We start from the raw sequence: 22,836 nt of genomic DNA on the forward strand, positions 1-22,836 counted from the left end.
GAACTAGAATGGTACGTTCCCAACAAGCAAAGTGGCCAGATAATTTTTGCGGTTTTCGGTAGGCGCATCAAAATTTTATCGGTAGTTTTATCGGGGGGGGGGGGGGGGGGGTTGTCGGAGATGGAAGCTAATCTGTGCCATGAAGAGCAGCACGAGAAAATACCATCTTTCATTCATTTAAAGGAGATAGTTTAGATTTGGTTCATAGCGGTCACATCCCAAGCGCCATTGATTAAGCTTAAACGACTGGAAAATCAAATATCGGGGGCCTTCACGATTCTAGTTAGTTTTTTGTATGGAGTTTGACAGTTGGAGGCTGAAATCATGTAAACAATCCATACAAAACCACACAAAAAACTAGCCTACGATTTTCAGTCTAGAAAATTTTAGCCTAAAAGCTAGAATTATATTCGAGTATCTGCTCGAAAACACGGTTTTGTTTACATTTATCCCAAAGTGCATTAAAGAGATCAGGTGGTGGAATCTGGAATCAAAGTGTATGTAGTCCATGTGGTCTCATAGCATGTTTTTTATAACCAAATTTCAATATCACTTTTTGACAGGATGGGTGAAATTTTTTGTTCAAACAAGCTTTCTGGAGGCTTGAAGAATACACAAAACACTCTTACAATATTCATTCAGAAACAGAAGCAATAAAAATCAGCCTTCTACATTCATACACCTTGGGATAAGCCCACCTCCCGCTGCGCAAATTCGAGCAGTTTCCAGCGCAGAAAATGCACCAAAATCTGCGCTGGCCAGCGCAGATTTTGGCTGGTCTCCCGCGCTGTTCTTCAGCGATTTCTGCGCTGGGTCGAGCAAGTTTAGCGCCATCTTCTGGCGAAATGGACGAACTATTTATGGCGGCGGAACCAAGGACCGTAAAGATATCAGGTCAAGTTATAAGCCCGTTTTGACAGCTAGGTGGAAGAAGAATCGACGAAGAAAACTGACAGTTAGTTTTCCGCTTTTGGCGAACGCTTCAAGTTCTCGAAGAAAAAATTCCATTTTAAATTACGGACTGTGTTCTAATAAACTAAAATATTCACCCAAATTGATCTCCACCAAATATTGACCATGCAAAACGTAAACAATCCATCAATACATATACAAGCGGAAAACCATCTGTCAAAATCGGAGCCCAGGGGGGGGATCGCCAAAAGCGCTATAACTACACCTCATTATACATTCCACCTTGGGCGGAACAAAAAAAACGGTAAAAAAAAATTTAAAAAATTGGCGCCCATTTTTTCGTCCGCTTCTTCTCCCTCCCTCGCCCTGCCTTGCCTTACTTGCGCTTCAGCCCGTGCCTTCCGCCGCCAGCTGATTGGGTGTTTGTGGTGTATGCGTTGATTCATATATGTGCATTGCGGTTGTGTATTGTTATTGGTGGGTGTTAGCATTTATTAATTTGTGTGTGACCTTGAGACGCTGTGGGAGAAGCTGGATTGGGATTCAAAAGTGTTATCGGTGTATTGATGGTTTATTTTATTTCGTGCCGCTGCTGATGAGACCATTCGATGCCCCTGCCAATTGAGGGTGAAGAAGCCTATTTAAAACAAGCGTAGGAGAACGTCTAACACTAATCTAATATTTTTTAATTTGAACATGTTTGATGCTTCAACGACCTTCTAAGCATCATGTAGTACAATGTATAGTGGCAATATAATATTTTTTTTAATGTGCCGAAATCTGTCTCGAGTTTTTGGGTCTCGTCACACACACACACACACAGCGCGGGGAAAGTGACCATTCACTGTATCATGCCGCGATCCCCCACCCCGCCCGGCGCTAAGGATGAGGATGCTACAAGAAAGCTGAACCAACCGTTCTACCGATAAGGTAGCCGTAATCGATCATGCGTTGAGGGGGGGGGGTGGTCTAGTGGGGGGGGGGGGCAGTAGGTGCTTGCGCGACTTCGGGGGTGCGTGCTCGCGAGCGCGCTTTCGTGGGTGCGTGCTGGCGTGCGCGCTTTCATGCTCGCGGGCGCGCGTACGTGCGTGTGTGTGTATGTGCGTGCGTGCGTGCGTGCTGGCGTGCGCGCGTTCATGCATGTGTGCGCGCGCACGCGTGTGTGTGTGTGTGTGAGTGTGTGTGTGTGTGTGTGTGTGTGTGTGTGTGAGTGTGTGAGTGAGTTAGCGCGCGCGTGTTTGTGTGTGAGTTTGCGCGCGCGTGTTTGTGTGTTTGTGTGTGTGCGTGCGTTTGGAAACCCCAAAACTATTTGATTCTGATGCGTACATTTTCATCCGCTGCGGCTACAAAGTCCATGCATTTTCGATCTCGCTACCTGAGAGACAACACAACCATTGGCATTGGCATCTTTGCGACCGGTTCTGCTGTTGGGGGTATTAAAAAGACAAACGATCGAAGCAAACGTGCATGTGATATGTTGCACATTTATTTCTAATTCAGCTAGCGGACGCAAGTGGACACAACATTTTGAATTGAATCCATACAAAAGAGGATTCTGGATTTGTTTATTACGGTGCGCGTATGGTGCTGCACCTGTCCGTCCAGAATCTGATGGCTTGTTGGTTTGGAGTAGTTATCATGACGCCGATTGCCCGGCAATGCCTTGGAATGGGTTCGGATCGGTAGGTTCATGTTTTGGTCGAGTGCATTCCGTGTATTTGTCTCGTCACAGCGGTAGCCCGGCAGCAACAAAGTCAAAACAAAAACCTTCCCCGAGTGTGGACTGCTATGCTAAGTTCTTCTTCTTCTTATTATTATTATTATTGGCGTAATAGCCAACGCGATCATGCCGGCCTTTTCAAGTCTTGAGTAGCACGTAGCCGGATAGTCGGCCCTTGCTACGGCGGACGGTTCATACGCGGTTAGAACCCACGACGGGCATGCAGATGTGCGGAATGATGGCGTTGCCGCGCGACCGCTCCTGTCCAGCGGGTAACTTGCATACTGCCACACTGTCTCCTGCTCGATGCATACGCTGCAGGCAGAGGGAAAGATGCACCTCCACGATAAAAAAACACGGCCATGAACCAGCGGCGGACCTAATAGGATAGGCGGACTAGGCGGTCGCCGAAGATCTCTAGCCTGTAGTATGCCGTATGTCTAAAAGTGGACAGATTATTAGCGACAAGGGCCCCCGGAAAGATGGTCTTTAGGGCTCCGTGGCTGGAGAACCATTTGCACCTCCCCTCCCCCCATGGCGACTACAATTTTAGGGTCTGTGATCGATGATCGAGTCCCATGGCCACCCCCCCCCCATCCGCCGGCAATTTAAGTATACTGTTCAATCTCCCAACAGCTGTGTGCCACTACCCCCTGCTCCCTGTCATCAGTTACCATTGACAGGTGCCTCAATTCGTCTTTCCGCATTTCATCAACACCTTCCTTTCTTTGACCGATGGATCATAACATTCCGGAAGAAAACACATTTGGCGACAGTTGTGCACACACACGCACGCTCATACCCTTGCGCAGACGGCACAGCTGCGCTTAGCTTAGTGTAACAAAGTTATGTTTAATGCTTAACACGTTCAGATCGATGGCAGGCCTCAGGGACTGCCAGTGAACTTTCCAGCCCACGTTCTAGATGCTGGTGGAAAGGAAAGTTGATGAAAATCAGCGGCGGGATGATCGTGTTAATGCGAATTAGAATTCAGTGCGTTGCACAGCAAACCCTCCAGCGTAAAATAGCGATTCCTTAGTCATTTTTATATTGCAGTGTTTGAACTCATTGCGATTTTGTGGTTTGATTTGTGAAAATGCAGCTTCATCGCCGCAATGTTTGTTAACGGCATTTTTAGGCACCACAACAGCTCGCGAGCATTGTCCACACGCGAGAAAGAGATAGCGCTATGGAGGGAAAAAGCACCGACGACGGCTGACAGCGATTGGCCGTCTGACGCACCAACACATCCAAACCTTCGGCAACGCGCTCAGGCGAGGGGTATGAGGCGGAGCCAGGGACGGGTAGCTCGACGAGCTGCTCGACAAATTTGCCGTTGGAGGGAAAAAGATGGCATGATAAAATTCTCAGAACTCCATGATTTCTTCCGTCGCTTTGCGCAGCGGGGCGTGTTAAGCTCTGAGCTATCTCACTGGGTCCCCAAGCGAAATTTTTCGGGGATAATGAACATAAACTCATGCCATCTCTTTCTATTCATCAGCTCTACTCTCTCACACGCATCGATGAACTTTTACACATCTTCCCAAGCGAAATTTTTCGGGGATAATGAACATAAACTCATGCCATCTCTTTCTATTCATCAGCTCTACTCTCTCACACGCATCGATGAACTTTTAGACATCTCTTTGTTCATTGTGCTATATTTGAAGGGTTTAAAACTGATAGATGACGATTCATGTTCATGAACTAGTAATGGTCAAATGGTAATGGTGTAATGTTTGCACCATGGTCGACATGAGTTCAATTCCATTTTTGTTGTTTTCATTGATGATTTAAAGTTTTGATTTCTTTTTAAAACATGCAGCTCCAGTAACTTCAGACCCCTTTACTAATTGTTAGAAATGCGTGTTTAATAGTCAATCTATTATTTTTATTGTTTTATTTATTTCTTTTAATTCATTTAGTATCAGTACCCCTTCATACAACAAAACAAGCAAATAGCACGATCATGAATAATAATGTGGTGGCGCAACTGGCAAAGTGATTCGAAGTAGAATTAGCGATGTGGTTGGTAGCATCAAGGATGAAGCATGAGCATGAATTGGAATATGAGGGAAGGGAATGAATCCGAATGTTCATTTCTATTTTTAGCTCTTTTTTGCATGGGTTCATCCTTCACGTGTGTTCACTATCCTCGAAAATGATCTGTATTTCGCTGGTCTTTTCGGGGATAATTCGTTAACGAATTATCCCCGAAAAGACCAGCGAAAACCAGCGTGGTCGGGAGCTTGGGTTGTCACTTGTCACTCAAAGCGGCTGGTTGTGCTCTCTCACTCTCCTATTTCCAAGTTGATTTTTTACCGCGATTTTCTTGTTGATTAAGGCTTGAATTGTTTTAGTTCGGTTAATTTACACTCGCGCGTTCACGTATCACAAATTTGTGCGGCACCTGTGAATTGTACGGTTCAACATATAAACATTGCAATCCGCCTGCGGTTGTTGTGATCACTCACTGTTCAGTCGAACTTTGGTCTATTTTGCGATGGCGTCTGTGATCTGTAAGAAATGTGAAGGTGCTATTAGCAACGATCCAATTCCGTGCTTCGGTCTTTGTGAACACTATTATCACGATAAGTGCATTGGACTTTCAACCCCGCTCCTGCGTGATTTTAAGAAGTCACAAAATTTATTCTGGGCTTGCGCGGATTGTGCTCAGCGTTTGCGGGCCGTTGACACTTTACGCTTCTCGCACGGCCTTTCTCGTGACGCTGCCTACCTGTTGGAATCGTTGCAGTCCGATTTCCGCGATTCCTCACGTTCTGTGCAGGCGGCATCAGCTGGCTTGCGACTTGAACTTTCCTCTTCACTGGATTGTTTTAGAAACGAGATAGCTTTGATGAAACAGGAATCAGCATCGTCAATTCGTTCCGTGAAAGATTTCATCGACTCACCTACTGCTTCTCACTCAATGGAACGCAACTACTCACAGGCTCCACTACTCAAAACGCTTGATGAAGTTAAGCATGGCATCAAGGAGCTTGATCTCATGCACCGTGAGCTTCTCACTTCCTTCAACTCCCTAATGAACAAGCTCAACTCTCATCTTGCCACGCATACTACTACATCGAGTGCTCACCATTCTGCGATTCCTGCAACGCACTCAACGACCACGATTCCAGTTGCGGCCTCTAAGTTCACCCATCAAGCTGTTGGTGAGAATCCTTCTAAACGTCGATTGTTGGATCGCTCTCCCGACCCATCGCCTACCAATACCGTTACACGCGCTATGCTTTCATCGGGCACAGGGTTGTCCTGCAATAATATTACGACCGTTCCTGAACGCCCACCCCGTACTTGGGTCTTTATCTCCCGTATTGCTCCTGATACTCCGATTGAAGCGATCCGCGAAATGGCCTGTTCTAACATAGGGACAGACGACATCTTGGTATATAGCCTTGTACGACGCGACCGGGATCTTTCTACGCTCTCCTACGTATCTTTTAAAATTGGCGTACCGGATTCGCACCGGGCTATTGCTTTGGCAGCTTCAACCTGGCCTCGCGGGATCTCTTTTAAGGAGTTCATCGACCTAAATCCCCGCTCCGTCAATGTTTGGCGACCCACTACTGCAGCATCCCTTGCACCTTCTGCGCCTATTAATCGTGAATCGGAACATCCTTCCTCGCCACCTTCTATCAACCACACGACGCAACTGCGAAACGCTGATTTCACTATTTCGCCAGATCATGGCCCTATGAGCTTGCCTTATACGCAGTACTTTCAGCAAGCGTAAACCGGCTGATCCGGCTGAAGATTCTCATGAACTACCGACTTTACCCGAATTGATGGAAGCTAACCCTGCATCTAATACACATAATCCGTCCGACTCTCTTTCGCCGTTAATAACTTGCAGCGAGAGCACTCCCGGCGCATCTCACTCTCTCATCACTTCGATCGATCAACTAAACATCTACTATCAAAAAGTATAAAGATTGCGCACAAAACTAGACGAGTTACGCCTCTCTGTCTATCTGAGCTTGATATGGATGTGTTTGCATCGTGCGTTAATCACTTCATTCCTACTGGTGTATCTCGTGAAAATGTTTCTCTGCTTGATGGAATGTCGGTAAACGGTTTGCCGCAATTATCTGGCATAAAAAATATACGCGGAAGTCAATTGGACCTTCTATTTGCCAATGCTGCCAATGCTATGCCTTCTTGGAGCGCTGCTCCCCCGTCATAGCTTCACCTGTTCCACTCGTCGCGCTAGACAATCATCATCCTGCTCATGAGACAAGTGTGCTCCTTACGCACTCTCGCCCTGCATCCTCTCAACGAATACCTACGGCTCGTATGTTCAATTTTAGGAAACTGGACTACCAAAAGCTTCATCATATTTTAGCCGGTACCGATTGGTGCTTTACTGATGATGACATAAATCAAGCTGTAGCAGCGTTTACTAATGTAATCACTTCCGCCTTCCCTTCCTGCTGTCCTCTCCTATCCTGTCTACCGATCCCGTCTTCGCTCCTTTTCCGTACCATAAACTCCTTCCTACTCCTTCGTGAATAATTGTATACTATAGTCAGTAAGCACTATTGCTGTAACCCAACGTGGCCGAGCAATTAATAAAATAAAACTAAATAAACTAAATAAATCTCTTTGTTCATTGTGCTATATTTGAAGGGCTTAAAACTGATAGATGACGATTCATGTTCATGAACTAGTAGTGGTCAAATGGTAATGGTGTAATGTTTGCACCATGGTCGACATGAGTTCAATTCCAGTTTTATTGTTTTCATCGATGATTTAAAGTTTTGATTTCTTTTTAAAACATGCAGCTCCAGTAACTTCAGGCCCCTTTACTCATTGTTAGAAATGCATGTTTAATAGTCAATCTATTATTTTTATTGTTTTATTTATTTCTTTTAATTCATTTAGTATCAGTACCCCTTCATACAACAAAACAAGCAAATAGCACGATCATGAATAATAATGTGGTGGCGCAACTGGCAAAGTGATTCGAAGTAGAATTAGCGATGTGGTTGGTAGCATCAAGGATGAAGCATGAGCATGAATTGGAATATGAGGGAAGGGAATGAATCCGAATGTTCATTTCTATTTTTAGCTCTTTTTTGCATGGGTTCATCCTTCACGTGTGTTCACTATCCTCGAAAATGATCTGTATTTCGCTGGTCTTGTATTCCCGAAAAGACCAGCGAAAACCAGCGTGGTCGGGAGCTTGGGTGGGCTGTCAAATCATCTGCGCCTCCGATCGCGCCTGCTGTTTCGCAGAGATACAGTATCGGACATTAAGATAGGACCCTGGTTTTTTCAACGCAGCGAGCACTTGTTTTACCACGTTACTTGTGTTTGTGTGTGTGTATGTGTGTGTGTGTGTGTGTGTGTGTGTGTGTGGGTGTGTGTGTGTGAGTGTGTGTAGTAGAAAGAGAGTGTGCTTTTCAATGTGTATTTGCAAGCGCGCGGGTTTGTGTCTGAAAAACGTAGCTTGCCATTATGTCATATTGCGTTGAAAGTATTCTGATAATGTGTGTTATCATGTGAAACAGCGTGCGTTTGCACTTGGATAAAAGCTAAAGTTTGCATCGACAGCAGCGCTTGTTCCTCGGACGAAAACGCCGGTGTGCTGATTGATGAATGTGCATGTGCAGCGATGCAAAATGGACACGCGCACAATAGCAATGAACTCGGCATTCCCTCACCCCAAGTGCCACAAAGCCACTAAACGACCACTAAACGGCTTCTAAACGACTCAAGCTCTCTACCTAAACGGAATATAGAAAGACTTCGTTTAGCAGACGGCAAACGACTCATGCATTCTAAAAATAGCAAAAAAGCTGGTGGCGCTCTCTGTTGGTGGGATACCCCAACCAGTGGAACTTCATCGCTTGGAGGAGAGCTTTCTCATTTCTTCTGTACTGTTGTATGGTTTCGCATTGAAGTTGTGCATCGCTAGAACTAGAACGGCGAAACGGCAAAAACACAGTGATCGCGAGGGCGGAGGTCATGCTTATTACATCAAAAACCTAACCCAAAACACAAAAAAACTACTAACAAATCTATCCAAAACGACATACTTGTGAAACAAACACACACACCAATACAAATTCAAACATGCATACACACACACATGTACACACACATATACACACATGCACACACACACAAACACAAACACACAAACCACACATAAACCTGTCCCAACGGGTGCATGCTGCGTTGAAAACACTAGGGTCCTATCATTCTGTCCGATACTGTGCCCTACTTCGGTATCCCTGAGATTTTCGCGGTAGTGCGAACCGATTGTTTTCACTTTTTCTGGTGAATTCGTTTGAAGAAACGTGTAGAGAAAAGAGTTTTGTACAGCAATTATCCGCAGTACGCGATACTCGATGTACGCGAATTCGCAGTACGCGATTCATCTACATTTGACAGCTCCATGTGTTTTTTTGCAAATATTTTTATTTTTTGAAATATTTAATGCTCTTTTCAAATTTCCTTAATGTTCTTAATGCATTTTGCATTAAATTTGTGCAAAAGATACATGTTTTATAACAAAAAACTTTTATGCAAAACTCTGTGGCGATATATTTCAACCCTCGAACCGGTAGTGTAAACCATTTTTCCATAGGAATCCGCTATACGCAAAAACTCGAGATACGCTATTGCACTCGGTCCCGTACGATAGCGTATATCGGATAATGACCGTAATTCATTTTGCATAAACTATGTGAAATAACCAATTTGATTCGCAAATTGATAAACAATATTTCTTCTTGGCACATTCAATCGTCACCAGACCTCGGATGGTTCCATACACGAACCGCGATTATCTCGCCTATCTGTCAGATCTTATAACAGAATTGACAGCTCAAGTCACCGTCCAAATATACATAGAGCGACAACGGCGCGACGAAAAATAGCTCAAAATTTCACTCGGTGTAGATCAAAGTAGCTCATTTGACTCTTCCACTTCTTCTTCTTCTTCTTGCTTTGCGAGGTTATATGCGGTTCGGCTTCAGAGTCCAGCTTCCTGGGCCCTCTTAAAACTAGTCCGCAACTGGTGGTTTTATTCACCAACCTCTATAAATAATAGGACCGGCAGCTTAGGCCATATGTCCTTTTTTCTGTCAATACAATTGTCTTACATGTAGGGTGTAATATTTCATCTTTTTCCTGTATTCGAATTCATCATTAGCTCATTGGCTTCTTATTATCCAATCACTTATTGCGTTGTTGCGTTATCTATTCTACAAAAATTCTCATTTTTTGTTATGCTTAAAGCTTTCCATGTGTATAATATCTAACCCAGATATTTTGATATGGAGATGCTCAAAATCCAAAAATTAATCCCAAGTGCCACAAATCCACTAAACGACCACTAAACGCCTTCTAAACGACTCAAGCTCTCTACCTAAACGGAATATAGAAAGACTTCGTTTAGCAGACGGCAAACGACTCATGCATTCTAAAAATAGCAAAAAAGCTGATGGCGCTATCTGTTGGTGGGATACCCCAACCAGTTGAGCTTCTTCGCTTGGAGGAGAGCTTTCTCATTTCTTCTGTACTGTTGTATGGTTTCGCATTGAAGTTATGCATCGCCAGAACTAGAACGGCGATACGATTGTTTAAATACTAAACTCAAATGGAAACCACCAGCACTGAAGCAAGTGAGATTTGAGTAATGGTCGTTGGTATTGATACCCAAGTATCTGACCACACGACCATTTATATTGATTTTTGCTCAGAAAGTTAGAAGGCTATATAGGTCATAATAAGAAGAAACTTGTCGAAACACATTTCAAGAAAAGGATAGCAATATAATGATGAGTTGTAATACGCCATCTATTGATCAAACCAATGAAGCTGTGGAGCTTTCATTTTTTTTCTATGGATATTCAATTTTCCAGTCGTTTAAGCTTAATCTGTGGCGCTTGGGATATGTGTCCAGTAATGAGTATTTTCACCTTGGCAAAGATACCCTACTATGCAGATTGTGTCTCGTTTATCTCGGATTTTTTCTGGTTATAATCTATTAATTATTATCACTTTTTTTTATTTTTTTTATTTTTTTTATATATATGTTTGCTCTCCTGGTGAAATCTATTTGAAGATTTGAAATTTATCATTCTCATCAGATTGATCAGATTCAGCATTTGTAATTATATATTCTTCCACAATTGTCGTGGCAAATTGTGGTGTCTCATTTGTATCTTGTACATAGATGGACTCGTTCCATCCGAACAGCTAGTTGGATACAGTGTCCATTTCGTGTATAATGTTGTTGTGGATAGATAAACACATAAACCTGTCCCACACACACACACACACACACACACACACACACACACACACACACACACACACACACACACACACACACACACACACACACACACACACACACACACACACACACACACACACACACACACACACACACACACACACACACACACACACACACACACACACACACACACACACACACACACACACACACACACACACACACACACACACACACACACACACACACACACACACACACACATACACACACACACACACACACACACACACACACACACACACACACACACACACACACACACACACACACACACACACACACACACTCTTCCACTTCTTCTTCTTCTTCTTGCTTTGCGAGGTTATATGCGGTTCGGCTTCAGAGTCCAGCTTCCTGGGCCCTCTTAAAACTAGTCCGCAACTGGTGGTTTTATTCACCAACCTCTATAAATAATAGGACCGGCAGCTTAGGCCATATGTCCTTTTTTCTGTCAATACAATTGTCTTACATGTAGGGTGTAATATTTCATCTTTTTCCTGTATTCGAATTCATCATTAGCTCATTGGCTTCTTATTATCCAATCACTTATTGCGTTGTTGCGTTATCTATTCTACAAAAATTCTCATTTTTTGTTATGCTTAAAGCTTTCCATGTGTATAATATCTAACCCAGATATTTTGATATGGAGATGCTCAAAATCCAAAAATTAATCCCAAGTGCCACAAATCCACTAAACGACCACTAAACGCCTTCTAAACGACTCAAGCTCTCTACCTAAACGGAATATAGAAAGACTTCGTTTAGCAGACGGCAAACGACTCATGCATTCTAAAAATAGCAAAAAAGCTGATGGCGCTATCTGTTGGTGGGATACCCCAACCAGTTGAGCTTCTTCGCTTGGAGGAGAGCTTTCTCATTTCTTCTGTACTGTTGTATGGTTTCGCATTGAAGTTATGCATCGCCAGAACTAGAACGGCGATACGATTGTTTAAATACTAAACTCAAATGGAAACCACCAGCACTGAAGCAAGTGAGATTTGAGTAATGGTCGTTGGTATTGATACCCAAGTATCTGACCACACGACCATTTATATTGATTTTTGCTCAGAAAGTTAGAAGGCTATATAGGTCATAATAAGAAGAAACTTGTCGAAACACATTTCAAGAAAAGGATAGCAATATAATGATGAGTTGTAATACGCCATCTATTGATCAAACCAATGAAGCTGTGGAGCTTTCATTTTTTTTCTATGGATATTCAATTTTCCAGTCGTTTAAGCTTAATCTGTGGCGCTTGGGATATGTGCCCAGTAATGAGTATTTTCACCTTGGCAAAGATACCCTACTATGCAGATTGTGTCTCGTTTATCTCGGATTTTTTCTGGTTATAATCTATTAATTATTATCACTTTTTTTTATTTTTTTTATTTTTTTTTATATATATGTTTGCTCTCCTGGTGAAATCTATTTGAAGATTTGAAATTTATCATTCTCATCAGATTGATCAGATTCAGCATTTGTAATTATATATTCTTCCACAATTGTCGTGGCAAATTGTGGTGTCTCATTTGTATCTTGTACATAGATGGACTCGTTCCATCCGAACAGCTAGTTGGATACAGTGTCCATTTCGTGTATAATGTTGTTGTGGATAGATAAACACATAAACCTGTCCCCCACACACACACACACACACACACACACACACACACACACACACACACACACACACACACACACACACACACACACACACACACACACACACACACACACACACACACACACACACACACACACACACACACACACACACACACACACACACACACACACACACACACACACACACACACACACACACACACACACACACACACACACACACACACACACACACACACACACACACACACACACACACACACACACACACACACACACACACACACACACACACACACACACACACACACACACACACACACACACACACACACACACACACACACACACACACACACACACACACACACACACACACACACACACACACACACACACACACACACACACACACACACACACACACACACACACACACACACACACACACACACACACACACATACACACACACACACACACATACACACACACACACACACACACACACACACACACACACACACACACACACACACACACACACACACACACACACACACACACACACACACACACACACACACACACACACACACACACACACACACACACACACACACACACACACACACACACACACACACACACACACACACACACACACACACACACACACACACACACACACACACACACACACACATAAACCTGTCCCAACAGGTGCATGCTGCGTTGAAAAAACCAGGGTCCTATCATTCTGTCCGATACTGTATTAACAGTTTACCGTCTTTCAGGCGATTTACCTGAGTCGGTTTACCGTTAATCGCATTGTCTAGTATTTTTGCTATCAGGAAAGGATTGACTCGGCTTAGGTCTTTGGTTGTTGCTTCCATTAGCAGGAATATTTCTTCTTCTGTGCATTCATTATCTAATGATATTATTTTGTTTCGTTTCCCTATTTTTCTCTTTGGTTCAGTCTCGAGTAACTCATAACAGTTTCCGTGGAGAATGCCCCCTCCTGGGTCATGGACTCCCATGTTCACGTTTTTTTCTCTCTCTCTGTCTTACTTATCACGACTTGTATCACTGGAACTCTATACAGGTGTCCCCCGAGATACGACTGTATTTGGGACCGAAAAAATGTCCCAAAGGAAGGCGTAACTCGAAATAGTCGTATGTCGAATATCTGTGAATATAAAGTTCATAACTGAAATTGAAGAGTCGGAATCTATGAAATCGTGTATTTTATTTAAAATAATGTACAATAATGTATTAGTTTCCACCAAAAGCCGTTTACACAATATAGATATTCAAGACCGGGGAGTTGCAGAATCTGTGGAAATGTATTTGTAACGATTATCAGCAAAGAAATTCAAAAAAAATACATCAATTTCGTCTCAATTACAACTTCTAAATGTCAAAATCAAAATCGTCGTATCTGCGAATCGTCGTAACTCGAGGGGGTCGTAACTCGGGGGACGACTGTATCCCACACACACACACGCTGAAATCGTCACTTTGAAAACCAAAAACACGTTGTTTCACCTCGGTGGTCGAACTTCGTATGCTCATTTGACTCAGTCAACCAACTTGTTTTTTATTTGAAACAACACAACAATAGGTTAAAATGTGTTCAAATCTAATTTTTTGTGTTTGGCATTAATCTGGCTTGTAAAAAAACTAGATAATTTGATTATTTCGGATGAAGCAAAATTGTCGCGCGCGACGAGTAGCTCTGTTTGCAAAATTGAGCTACTTTTTGCCGCGCGCGACGTTTTCACTGTATGTCTTTTTGGACGATCATACGCGATTTTCGCGATACCGCGACGATCTCGATTCGTCTATTTCCAGCCTTACAATCTGGTTGAAATGTTATTTTACTCTCTATTCAACACTTTGGCTTTTTTGTTTGTTTTGAATTGGCGGCCAACGCATTCCTTTGTTCCACTCCTTCTTTGTACACATATTATCTTTGTATCACGTTTTATGTTGTCCTTTAATTCTATTTTATTCAAATCATGCCAGCGATTGCGCCTTCCGTCGCATTTCGCAAGCACTCGTTGCATTTTCCTCGCAGTAGCACACCGAAAAAAGCTGTTTATTATGACGTTTCCCGTTTTTTTGACAACACCGAGCAGGCACACGAAAGGTTCAGCCCTGTTGTGAAGTTTGCAGGGCAAAAGTGTTTTCCCCCCGAAACACAGCGACAACACTGGCGCAGGCTGAACGCGAAGTTTATTTTGTATCAATATTTGGCTAGTCGATGCGACACATTTTTGTTGTTGTTTTCGTCTAGTGCTGGAAAGGCAGTGGAGGAAGACGGTGGGAAAATAGGGGTACCCTCCGGTCGCGCTTGCAAGCAAAATAAAGTCCATCCGGACGGATTCGTTACACGCAGCTGGTAAAAATAAGTTCCCTTGCTTCCAACAGCACAAGCAGCGACGAAAGTGAATCACCGAAGCGAACACACTCCGCCATTTTTCGGTGGGAAATCGCAGTGCAAAATCATAAGTATTGTTGGTTACGGCGTGATAAGCTGCGTGTATGTAAGAGTATTCAGTTCCTAGGGAGATCGAAGAGGCTTTTTTATTTTAGTTTTTGGTGTCCTAGTGGGGCCAGCGAAAATGGAGCACGGAGCTGTGTGTGCGTGTGTGTGTGGTGTATGTGTGTGTTTTCCCCCCGACTGTTGGCGCAAAACGCCCTGTTCCCAGCACACTATCAACGAAACATTTGAAATATAAAAAAATGTCCCAAAATACCGATCGTCAACCCCCTCCCAATCGGATCGTCAATCAAATATTTCCATCCGCATCAGGAGACATGAACGTGCGGACAGACTCTCTGTTCCTTCCGTGCCATTAGTGGCGCAATTTCCCTGCTGCCAATTCCGCATATTACCTCGATCAACGTAGGATAGACGCGTAGCAGCAATCCTTCTACGATATTTCGTTACATCACTCATCAACAAAGTGGCACAAGGGGCGGATGCAGCCTAACATTATGTTACACTGGCTGACGTTATAATCAAACAGCATTAACGCTCCTCCAATAAGCTAGAATAAAACGACCTCGGAAGTGTTGGGCCAATATTTAATAGTTTTTTTTCCTCTCTTCTTTTTGTAGATCTGTACCATCTGGAGGCTGGACCGTGCTGGTGTGGGCATTTTAGCTGAAATCGAACCAGAACTGTGTGCATCGGAACAGGTGGCCGCTGGACCAGCGCCCGTCAACGAGCAGTGGCGCACCGGGACCGGGAACCAATGTAAAGCGGATATCATCCCGCTCTGGAGCAAAGCATCTCGGCGCGGTACGGTTCGATGTGTATCGATTGGAGCAGCGAAAGAGAATGCTTCACCGGTGCCGTGGCAGATCGACGGTATCGTGGCCAAGGGCGCCCGTTGCGGCCATCTCTGCTGGACGCTGACACTCAATGACACGCACGCGCGCCTGTACTGCTGTTCGCGCGCCAAAGCATGTACGCATCCGGGAGCAGCAACTGCTTTGCGGATATAAGCAACTTCCAGGAGCTGCGCTTTACCGCGCCCGCCACCGTGCAGGAGCTTGACACGGTCGAGCTGAACGAGGCCGCCGATTCGCTGGCTGCCCATGTCTCCCTACATTTCTCCTCCCCGGGCACGTCCCCCAGGAGCAGCAGCACTAACCACACCAATGCCAATGCCAGCATCAACACGAGCGTCGCTCCAGCCAGCACCATCAACGGGTATCGGGTACCGGTGGACGATGTGGTGGCGGTTACCTGCTTACTGCCCGACAAGGCGATCGCGTACGAGCTGCCGAAATCACCGGATGACCAGCAGTACGAGCGGAGCTACACGCCGCCCGCCCACGACCTCGGGGCGTCGGACACCGGCGTCGGTCCGCCCGCGAAGCAGGCGAAAGGGCCGATCGGCCGCAAGCAGCACGGGGATGCACGAGTCTGCTGCTTTGCGCTGCCCGTCGCCGAGGAGCTGCTAGGCTCGGTCACCACCTTCTACCCGTCGGGCGATCCGGAGAACGGGCAGACGCTGCGCACGAGCGCCCGCGTCAAGTACAAGATGCGCATGGACTCGATACGCAGCAGCACGCCGCCGCTCGCCGAGCGGAAAGACCCGGCCAAGCCGCTCACCTCGACGCTCTCGAAAACACCCAGCCAGCCGAAGCAGATGCGCGTCGTGTGGAGCAACCACGACAAGAACCTGTTCTTCGAGGCGCTGAACGAGTACGGGAAGGACTTCGAGGCGATCCTGAACTATCTGAACACGAAGAAGCGCCGGAAGGATAATGGCGAGCAGCAGGTGTTCAAGTCGAAGGACGTCCGCAACCTGTACTACCAGTTCAACCAGAAGGTGATGAAGTACGTCCACTTCTCGGACGAGGTGCGGAAGGAGGTGCAGGAGCTGTACGCGCTGATCAACTACGGCGAGATGCGGCGGAAGGTGCCGTTCCAGAACAAGAAGTACTTCCACAAGCTGAAGGATCTGGTGTACAAAGGCTTCACGACGGTGCGCGAGAAGGGAAAGAACATACGCATCAAGACGCCGCCCTGTCGGGCGCTGCGCAAGCTGAACCAGCTAGAGGAGTGGCAGGAGGAGATCAAGCTGCCGGCGAAGGTGGACGTACTGCTGAAGCCCTCGTCGATGGAGGCGTGGGGCCGGGTGCAGTCACTCGCGCAGAATCCTCGCGTGCGCATCACCGTCACGATCCAGAAGCGGCTGTCCGCGTTGCTGCAGCTGTTTCAGCAGAAGTGGCGCGCCCAGGACGTCCGGCTGGTCGATCGGCTCGACGAGATGAAGCGGCTGTCCGGCACGGTGTCGTCCAAGATAATGCGTCAGCGGTTGCAGCACGAGATACAGCTGTTCTCGCAGGTGGAGATTGGTGCGGCCGGCGCACCGCTGTTACGCTTCGTGCCCGCCCAGAACGTCGTGATCCATCGGCCGATGATCAGCTTGACCGACTTCCAGAGCAACACCAGCATCTGTCTCAACTCGTACGAGCAGCGGATCGGCGTCGCGGTGCCGGGCGAGACACTCTGCACCGGGGAGAAGCTCGCGGGCGGGTGCAAGGAGCGGCTGCCGGCCACTGGACGGCGCCAGCGCACGGACAGCAGCTCGGAGAAGGTGGGCAACGAGAGCAAAAAGCTCAAGTACGATGACGGCGGGAAGGAGCCGGGCGACGAGAAGCCACCGTACGGGCTGGAGCTGCTGCCGCAGGACGGGCCGGCGTTTGCGGAGCACTTCAAGTCACCGAACGCTTCGAACGAGTCGACCGAAATGAAGGATTTCCTCGGGTACGATGGAGAACACTGCGGGCCGTCCCGGACGGCCGACTGTGACGTGCTGCTCGGGGCCGGGCGACAGAGCGACAACTCGAGCGATGGGTTCGCGCTGCTGGACGGGGAGCTGCTACCGGGCGCCCGCTACCACCAAGACACGGCGGAAAGCTCGGCTGGCGAGGAACCGGTAAAGATCTCGGTGGGTGAGGGTAGCGGGGCCGGCGGTACCGAGATGGGGAGCAGCAGCGGGCAGACGTGTGTTACGACTGTGACCGTCACCGCCACCACCACCACGACCGCAACCACCACCACTACTGTGACGCTGAAAAAGAAGAAAAAGTACCATCGGCGGAAGGGCGAGATGGGCAAGCCGAACGCCGCCACCCTGCCGTCGGCAAACCAGTTCCGGCCGCTCGTGTCGGAGGAACAGATGCAGCGGATACGGGACGGGTGGACGCTCGGGAGCGTGGGTGATTTGACGGTCGGCGATCTCTACATCATGTTCGGGGCGGAGATGAAGGTCGAGCTCGAGTACGACTGGGTGCGGGAGGAGACGGTCCAGCGGGCTGCTCCGGTGGTGCTGGGGCCGGAGATGAAGGAGTGTCTGGCATCGCAGGGCTTGTCGTCGGTCGAAGAGCGCGACTCGCCGAGGGAGCTGGTGGATGACAGTAAGCCCACGTGCGCACTAGCGGACCAGGAAGGCCGAGACCTTGAGCTCCCACCGAGCGCCGTGGACGAGGAGCTGCAAGAGGCGACGGTAAGTGTAAAGGAAGAGGTGAAGGAAACGCGAGGCTGCCCGGTCGACACGATCAGCCAGCGGCTGAAGCACCTGCTCTTTCTGGCCAGCCTGGCAAACAAGGACACAAAGAAGCGCACCGCCAACGGTGCAGCAGAGCGTAAACCAAAGGTACGTAACGGCTCGCGTGTTCGCAATCGTGCGCTGCAAGTTGCCACTGGAGCGGCGCAACGCTCGTTGCGACAAACTCGCCACGAGCAGCCTGCACTGTTTGGACTTTTGAGAGCGATTAATTAAAATTTCAATATCACTTACCAATTGCAGCGAGCGGAAGGCGACGGCGGCATCATATCGACGCAGGACGACTGTCTACAGTTCAAGCATCCGATGCTGCCCGTACGCAACCCCATCAACCATCTTGTGCCGGATCTTGTAAGTACTGTGTAGTTTCGCATCGACCGGCTTCCGCCTTGTGCTGCTCCGTCAGCATCTGACCGTTTTTTCCCCCGTTTTTCCCCTCGATTGCAGCACGTTCCACCCCGCTACAAGCAGTCGCGCTGGTGGCGTTCGCGCGTCAACCGCCAAACGCTTCACCCACTGCTACCGAACATGGTGCGAGTGACACCCTCCGCAACAGTTACCTCAGCATCCTCATCTTCGTCGGCGGCTGCTTCGCCGGGTAGTTCGCAGGCAGCGACCTCACATACAGCCTCGGTAGTTCCGGCTGCCCCGATAGTACCGGTTGACGCAGACGGAGTCGAAAGCAGCATTCCAGCTGAACCGTTGAAACAACAAGAGCAGCACCAGCAATGCGGGAAGCTGTCGCAGCAGCCTGCGCCGGAGCGCACCAACGTCGTCACCTTCGACGAGCTGACGCTACCGAACGACCTCACTAGCTACACGCATCCAACGTCTTCCATCACGCCAACCCCAGGCAGGAATTGTAGCAGCACCGTCCCACCAGACGGCGAACTAAACACCCCGGTCAAAAAGCTGACCGGCGAAGTGTTGCCGCCCGACCTAAGCCTCAGTCTGTTCGACCTCTCCCTACCCTCCACCTCCTGCTCGATGATGGCGAATCTGTTTCCCGATCTCGTGCCGTCGGGCAGTGGTGCTACCCCATCCGGAGAGGCCCTGGCCCCGGAGGCGGTCATTGACGAGAAAATGGTCGCGGCGAACCTGAGTGAACTGTCGCTGTCTGGGATATTCACCGGTCTCGAACCCTTCCCATCACCGGTTCGTCCACCAATCGATCCGGATGTAAGTTTTCAACTCGTCACGTGTGCGGGTTTGTGAGCAGCACTTGAATTACAGACCTCTCATGCTCCGTCTCTCTCTCTCTCTCTCTCTCTCTCTCTCCCTCTCTTCTCTCTCTCTCTCTCTCTCTCTCTCTCTCTCTCTCTCTCTCTCTCTCGCTCCCTCTCTCTATATCGCTCTCCCAGGTGGACATGACTATGATGAGCGAAAGTACCGTCGACTACATCGCACGCTTTCAGGATATTGCGGAAAAGTTTCGCACCGAGCAGCACCATCCCTAGTCTAGGGGGCGGAGGGTGGCAGTACATCGTGTGCGCGTATCGCCCATCAAGCATCTATTCCTCCCACTCAGCCGTGAATCTCACCGTGCAGTGATGCAGTGACCTGCGCGGGTGTGCGAAAATGCAGAAAACGAACAAAACGAAAAGCTGCCCCTATACATCCTACATGAAAAGGCCTGATTTAACGTAAACATGCCGGCACGAGGAGGCGTTTTGAAATCAGAGTAGCAGCGTGGAGGCTTCACCAGCGACATCGACAAAGTTTTGGGCCAAAAACGCAGCCAACAATTGCCTGTTTTTGTTTTTTTTTTATTTTATTTTGGTCTATCCTGAAAGCTTTATGTCTCATTTACTCTACAATTTTCAGATAGTATTGTGTGTTTAATTTTGCTTATTTAACACACTGGTTGGAAGGCCGAAGGATCCTAGGGTTGTTGCGCTATAAGCTACAGTGAAGGTCACCTAAAGTCGAACACCTCAATTTTCACCTTTTATATGACTTTGCGGCACCATGGACAGTTCTATAGACCACCGCCCAAACTAGTTGATGGACCTTTAATACCTGATATCAAATGGTTTAAGACCAATATGGTGGTCAATATTGGCATGCCACGTGGTCATTTTGCTATTAAATGAAGACTGTCCGGTTTTCAGTGGACCACATACATTTCATACCTTTTATCACATTTGTGAATAGTGTTACGAGATTTTAAAATATATTGGTCTGAGTTTTTGCATGTGCATAGCTCAAGAATGTCGTAAATGACGTGTGAAGAAAATTTTCGGATAAGTGGTCCAGGTGAATTGTGAAAACTTTGCGGCACAAGTCAGATAAAAGGTGAAAATATGAGGTGTCCGACTTTAGGTGGCCGCCACCGTATATGTTTTTATATTTCGTACCAAGCTTTATGTTGTCACCGTACTATTTGAACCATTGAAGGAAAGCAAAATCAAGATCGTAGTTATTAAGAGACATTAAGTCAACAAAAAAACTGTTTAGCACGATAATTAGTTGTAGAATTACGACCATAACGTTAGAAACAAATTAAGTTCTGTAGTATCGTATGTATAACCTTAATTTGCTTGATAGTGTTATTATCTTGTTGTTTAAAAGTTTTTTTTCCAATACGTTTCGGCTAGAAGAGAGGAACTTGTATATCACGAATTAGGATAGGGAGTAGGACTTTTGTGTAGCTAAAGGATTACCCAGCGCAGTCACGAATTCTTGCATTATTTAGCCATCATGTTTTTTTTTTTTGTTACATTTTTTGGTTTGTTTTTTCCCCTATTTTTCGGAAATAACGTTGGGTGAAAGAGACGACCTGTAGATCAGGACACAGGACAGAGAAATCGCACTATATACGTAGTTACACGATTGCTTAATACACAGTAACGAATTTAATACCAATGATATCTTCTTGAAGCGGTGGTGCGGGGAGGAATTGTGTCCCCCACCTGAAAGCTATACAAAAGTATTACCAATTAACAAAACAAACAAACAAACGTGGGACATTTCGAAACTGAGATGACCTAATTATATCAGGAGTGTGTAAAGCAATAGATTTAATAAGCTTTAACGGAATAACGGGGCGTCACACACATAAGTAGGCAACACGGGCAGTCGTGTACAACAGCGGAAGGCAGTTATTTGTTAGCTATCTACATTGGACGAAAACCCCTCAAACATTAAGCCATGTTATCTACGTTGTTGTATATTGAACAGAATGCAACAGAATGGCAACAGCTGCAGCACACACCTTGTTACCGTTTTGTCTTGTTCGCTTTATTTCGCCGGACGTCCAGTAGTTCAGCACACAGCGATAGAGGAAAGGGTTTGTCCCTTCTTTTTTTTCTTAAGAAGATAATTTATTTAACACGTTGACTGCGGCTCCCTCACTGCTTTGCAAGTACAATTTATAACATTGTTTGCAAGTATATTTCATTTGAAGAAGGAGAAAAAGCTAATTCAGACTGGTATTAGTATTGACTTATGAACCAAGGGTTAATGCATGAATCGGAACATGTATCATGTTGTCTCTGTGTCTATAAAATCTTAGAAGTGGAAAACCAAACCGTTTAGGTCATAATTGTGTTTATACGTGTCATCATGAGCATCTGAGCTTAAAATGAGTCAATTTTACGCTTCACTCATAAGCTGATAAGTTTCTCTAGTTGTGTGATATTGCTATCGATCGCTATGCTCACGGAAAATGTTGCTATCACAGAGGAATCCGGGGAGCATGTCGTTCAACGTGTTAAAGCTTCTGTCTTGAGTTTTCTTCATTGGGAGACTGTGTGTACAGCACGGTAAATTATTGACCTTGGTAGAGGATTCTTTTTCCTTCTGTTTTGACGATTAGATATGAGGAATAAGGACGGATTTATTTGTTTTATCACGATATAGGAAGGGTAATATACCCGGAACGAGATGGCAAAGATGTACAGAAAGATCCATTTAATGTGAACCGAATAAATACAACTTTAAAAAAATAATCCATTCCATCCTCTGATGCAACCAATCTGTTTGGCTGGTGAGTTGTAGTAGTGTTGGGTGAATCCGATTCAGATTTGTGAATCTCAATGAATCCTTGAAATGATTCACTAAATCTGAATCTCGGCTGCAAAGATTCATTAATTTCTAAACATTCATGAATCTCCAAAGATTAGTAAAACTTAAAAGAATGAACGAATCGT

The 22,836-nt window shown here is 46.2% G+C and overlaps 1 protein-coding gene across 5 annotated transcripts; it reads left to right on the plus strand.

The window, feature by feature from the left end:
• Positions 1–14,468: 14,468 nt before the first annotated feature.
• LOC1270520 (protein cramped) lies at positions 14,469–22,635 on the plus strand. Of its 5 annotated transcripts, none has more exons than XM_061652264.1 (5): positions 14,469–14,553; positions 15,720–18,775; positions 18,929–19,036; positions 19,133–19,864; positions 20,047–22,635. In XM_061652264.1, exons 2-5 carry the CDS (start codon positions 16,070–16,072, stop codon positions 20,140–20,142), a joined length of 3,642 nt encoding a protein of 1,213 aa, XP_061508248.1. In that variant the 5' UTR covers positions 14,469–14,553; positions 15,720–16,069; the 3' UTR covers positions 20,143–22,635. The 5 variants fall into 5 exon arrangements, with proteins under 5 accessions (XP_061508248.1, XP_061508227.1, XP_061508245.1 ...); XM_061652243.1 differs by lacking the exon at positions 14,469–14,553 and adding an exon at positions 14,565–14,997; XM_061652261.1 differs by lacking the exon at positions 14,469–14,553 and adding an exon at positions 14,752–15,142.
• The last annotated feature ends 201 nt before the right edge of the window (positions 22,636–22,836 follow it).

Source organism: Anopheles gambiae, chromosome X (genome assembly GCF_943734735.2).
Source record: "Anopheles gambiae chromosome X, idAnoGambNW_F1_1, whole genome shotgun sequence".
In the NCBI taxonomy this organism is placed as follows: Eukaryota; Metazoa; Arthropoda; class Insecta; order Diptera; family Culicidae; genus Anopheles; species Anopheles gambiae.

Bases quoted from the DNA above. Each gene is read 5' to 3' on its own strand.
- LOC1270520 (XM_061652264.1), top strand. From the start codon at position 16,070: ATGTACGCATCCGGGAGCAGCAACTGCTTTGCGGATATAAGCAACTTC. The intron at 19,037-19,132 runs GTAAGTACTGTG...CCTCGATTGCAG, and splicing joins ACCATCTTGTGCCGGATCTT to CACGTTCCACCCCGCTACAA. The intron at 19,865-20,046 runs GTAAGTTTTCAA...TCGCTCTCCCAG, and splicing joins GTCCACCAATCGATCCGGAT to GTGGACATGACTATGATGAG.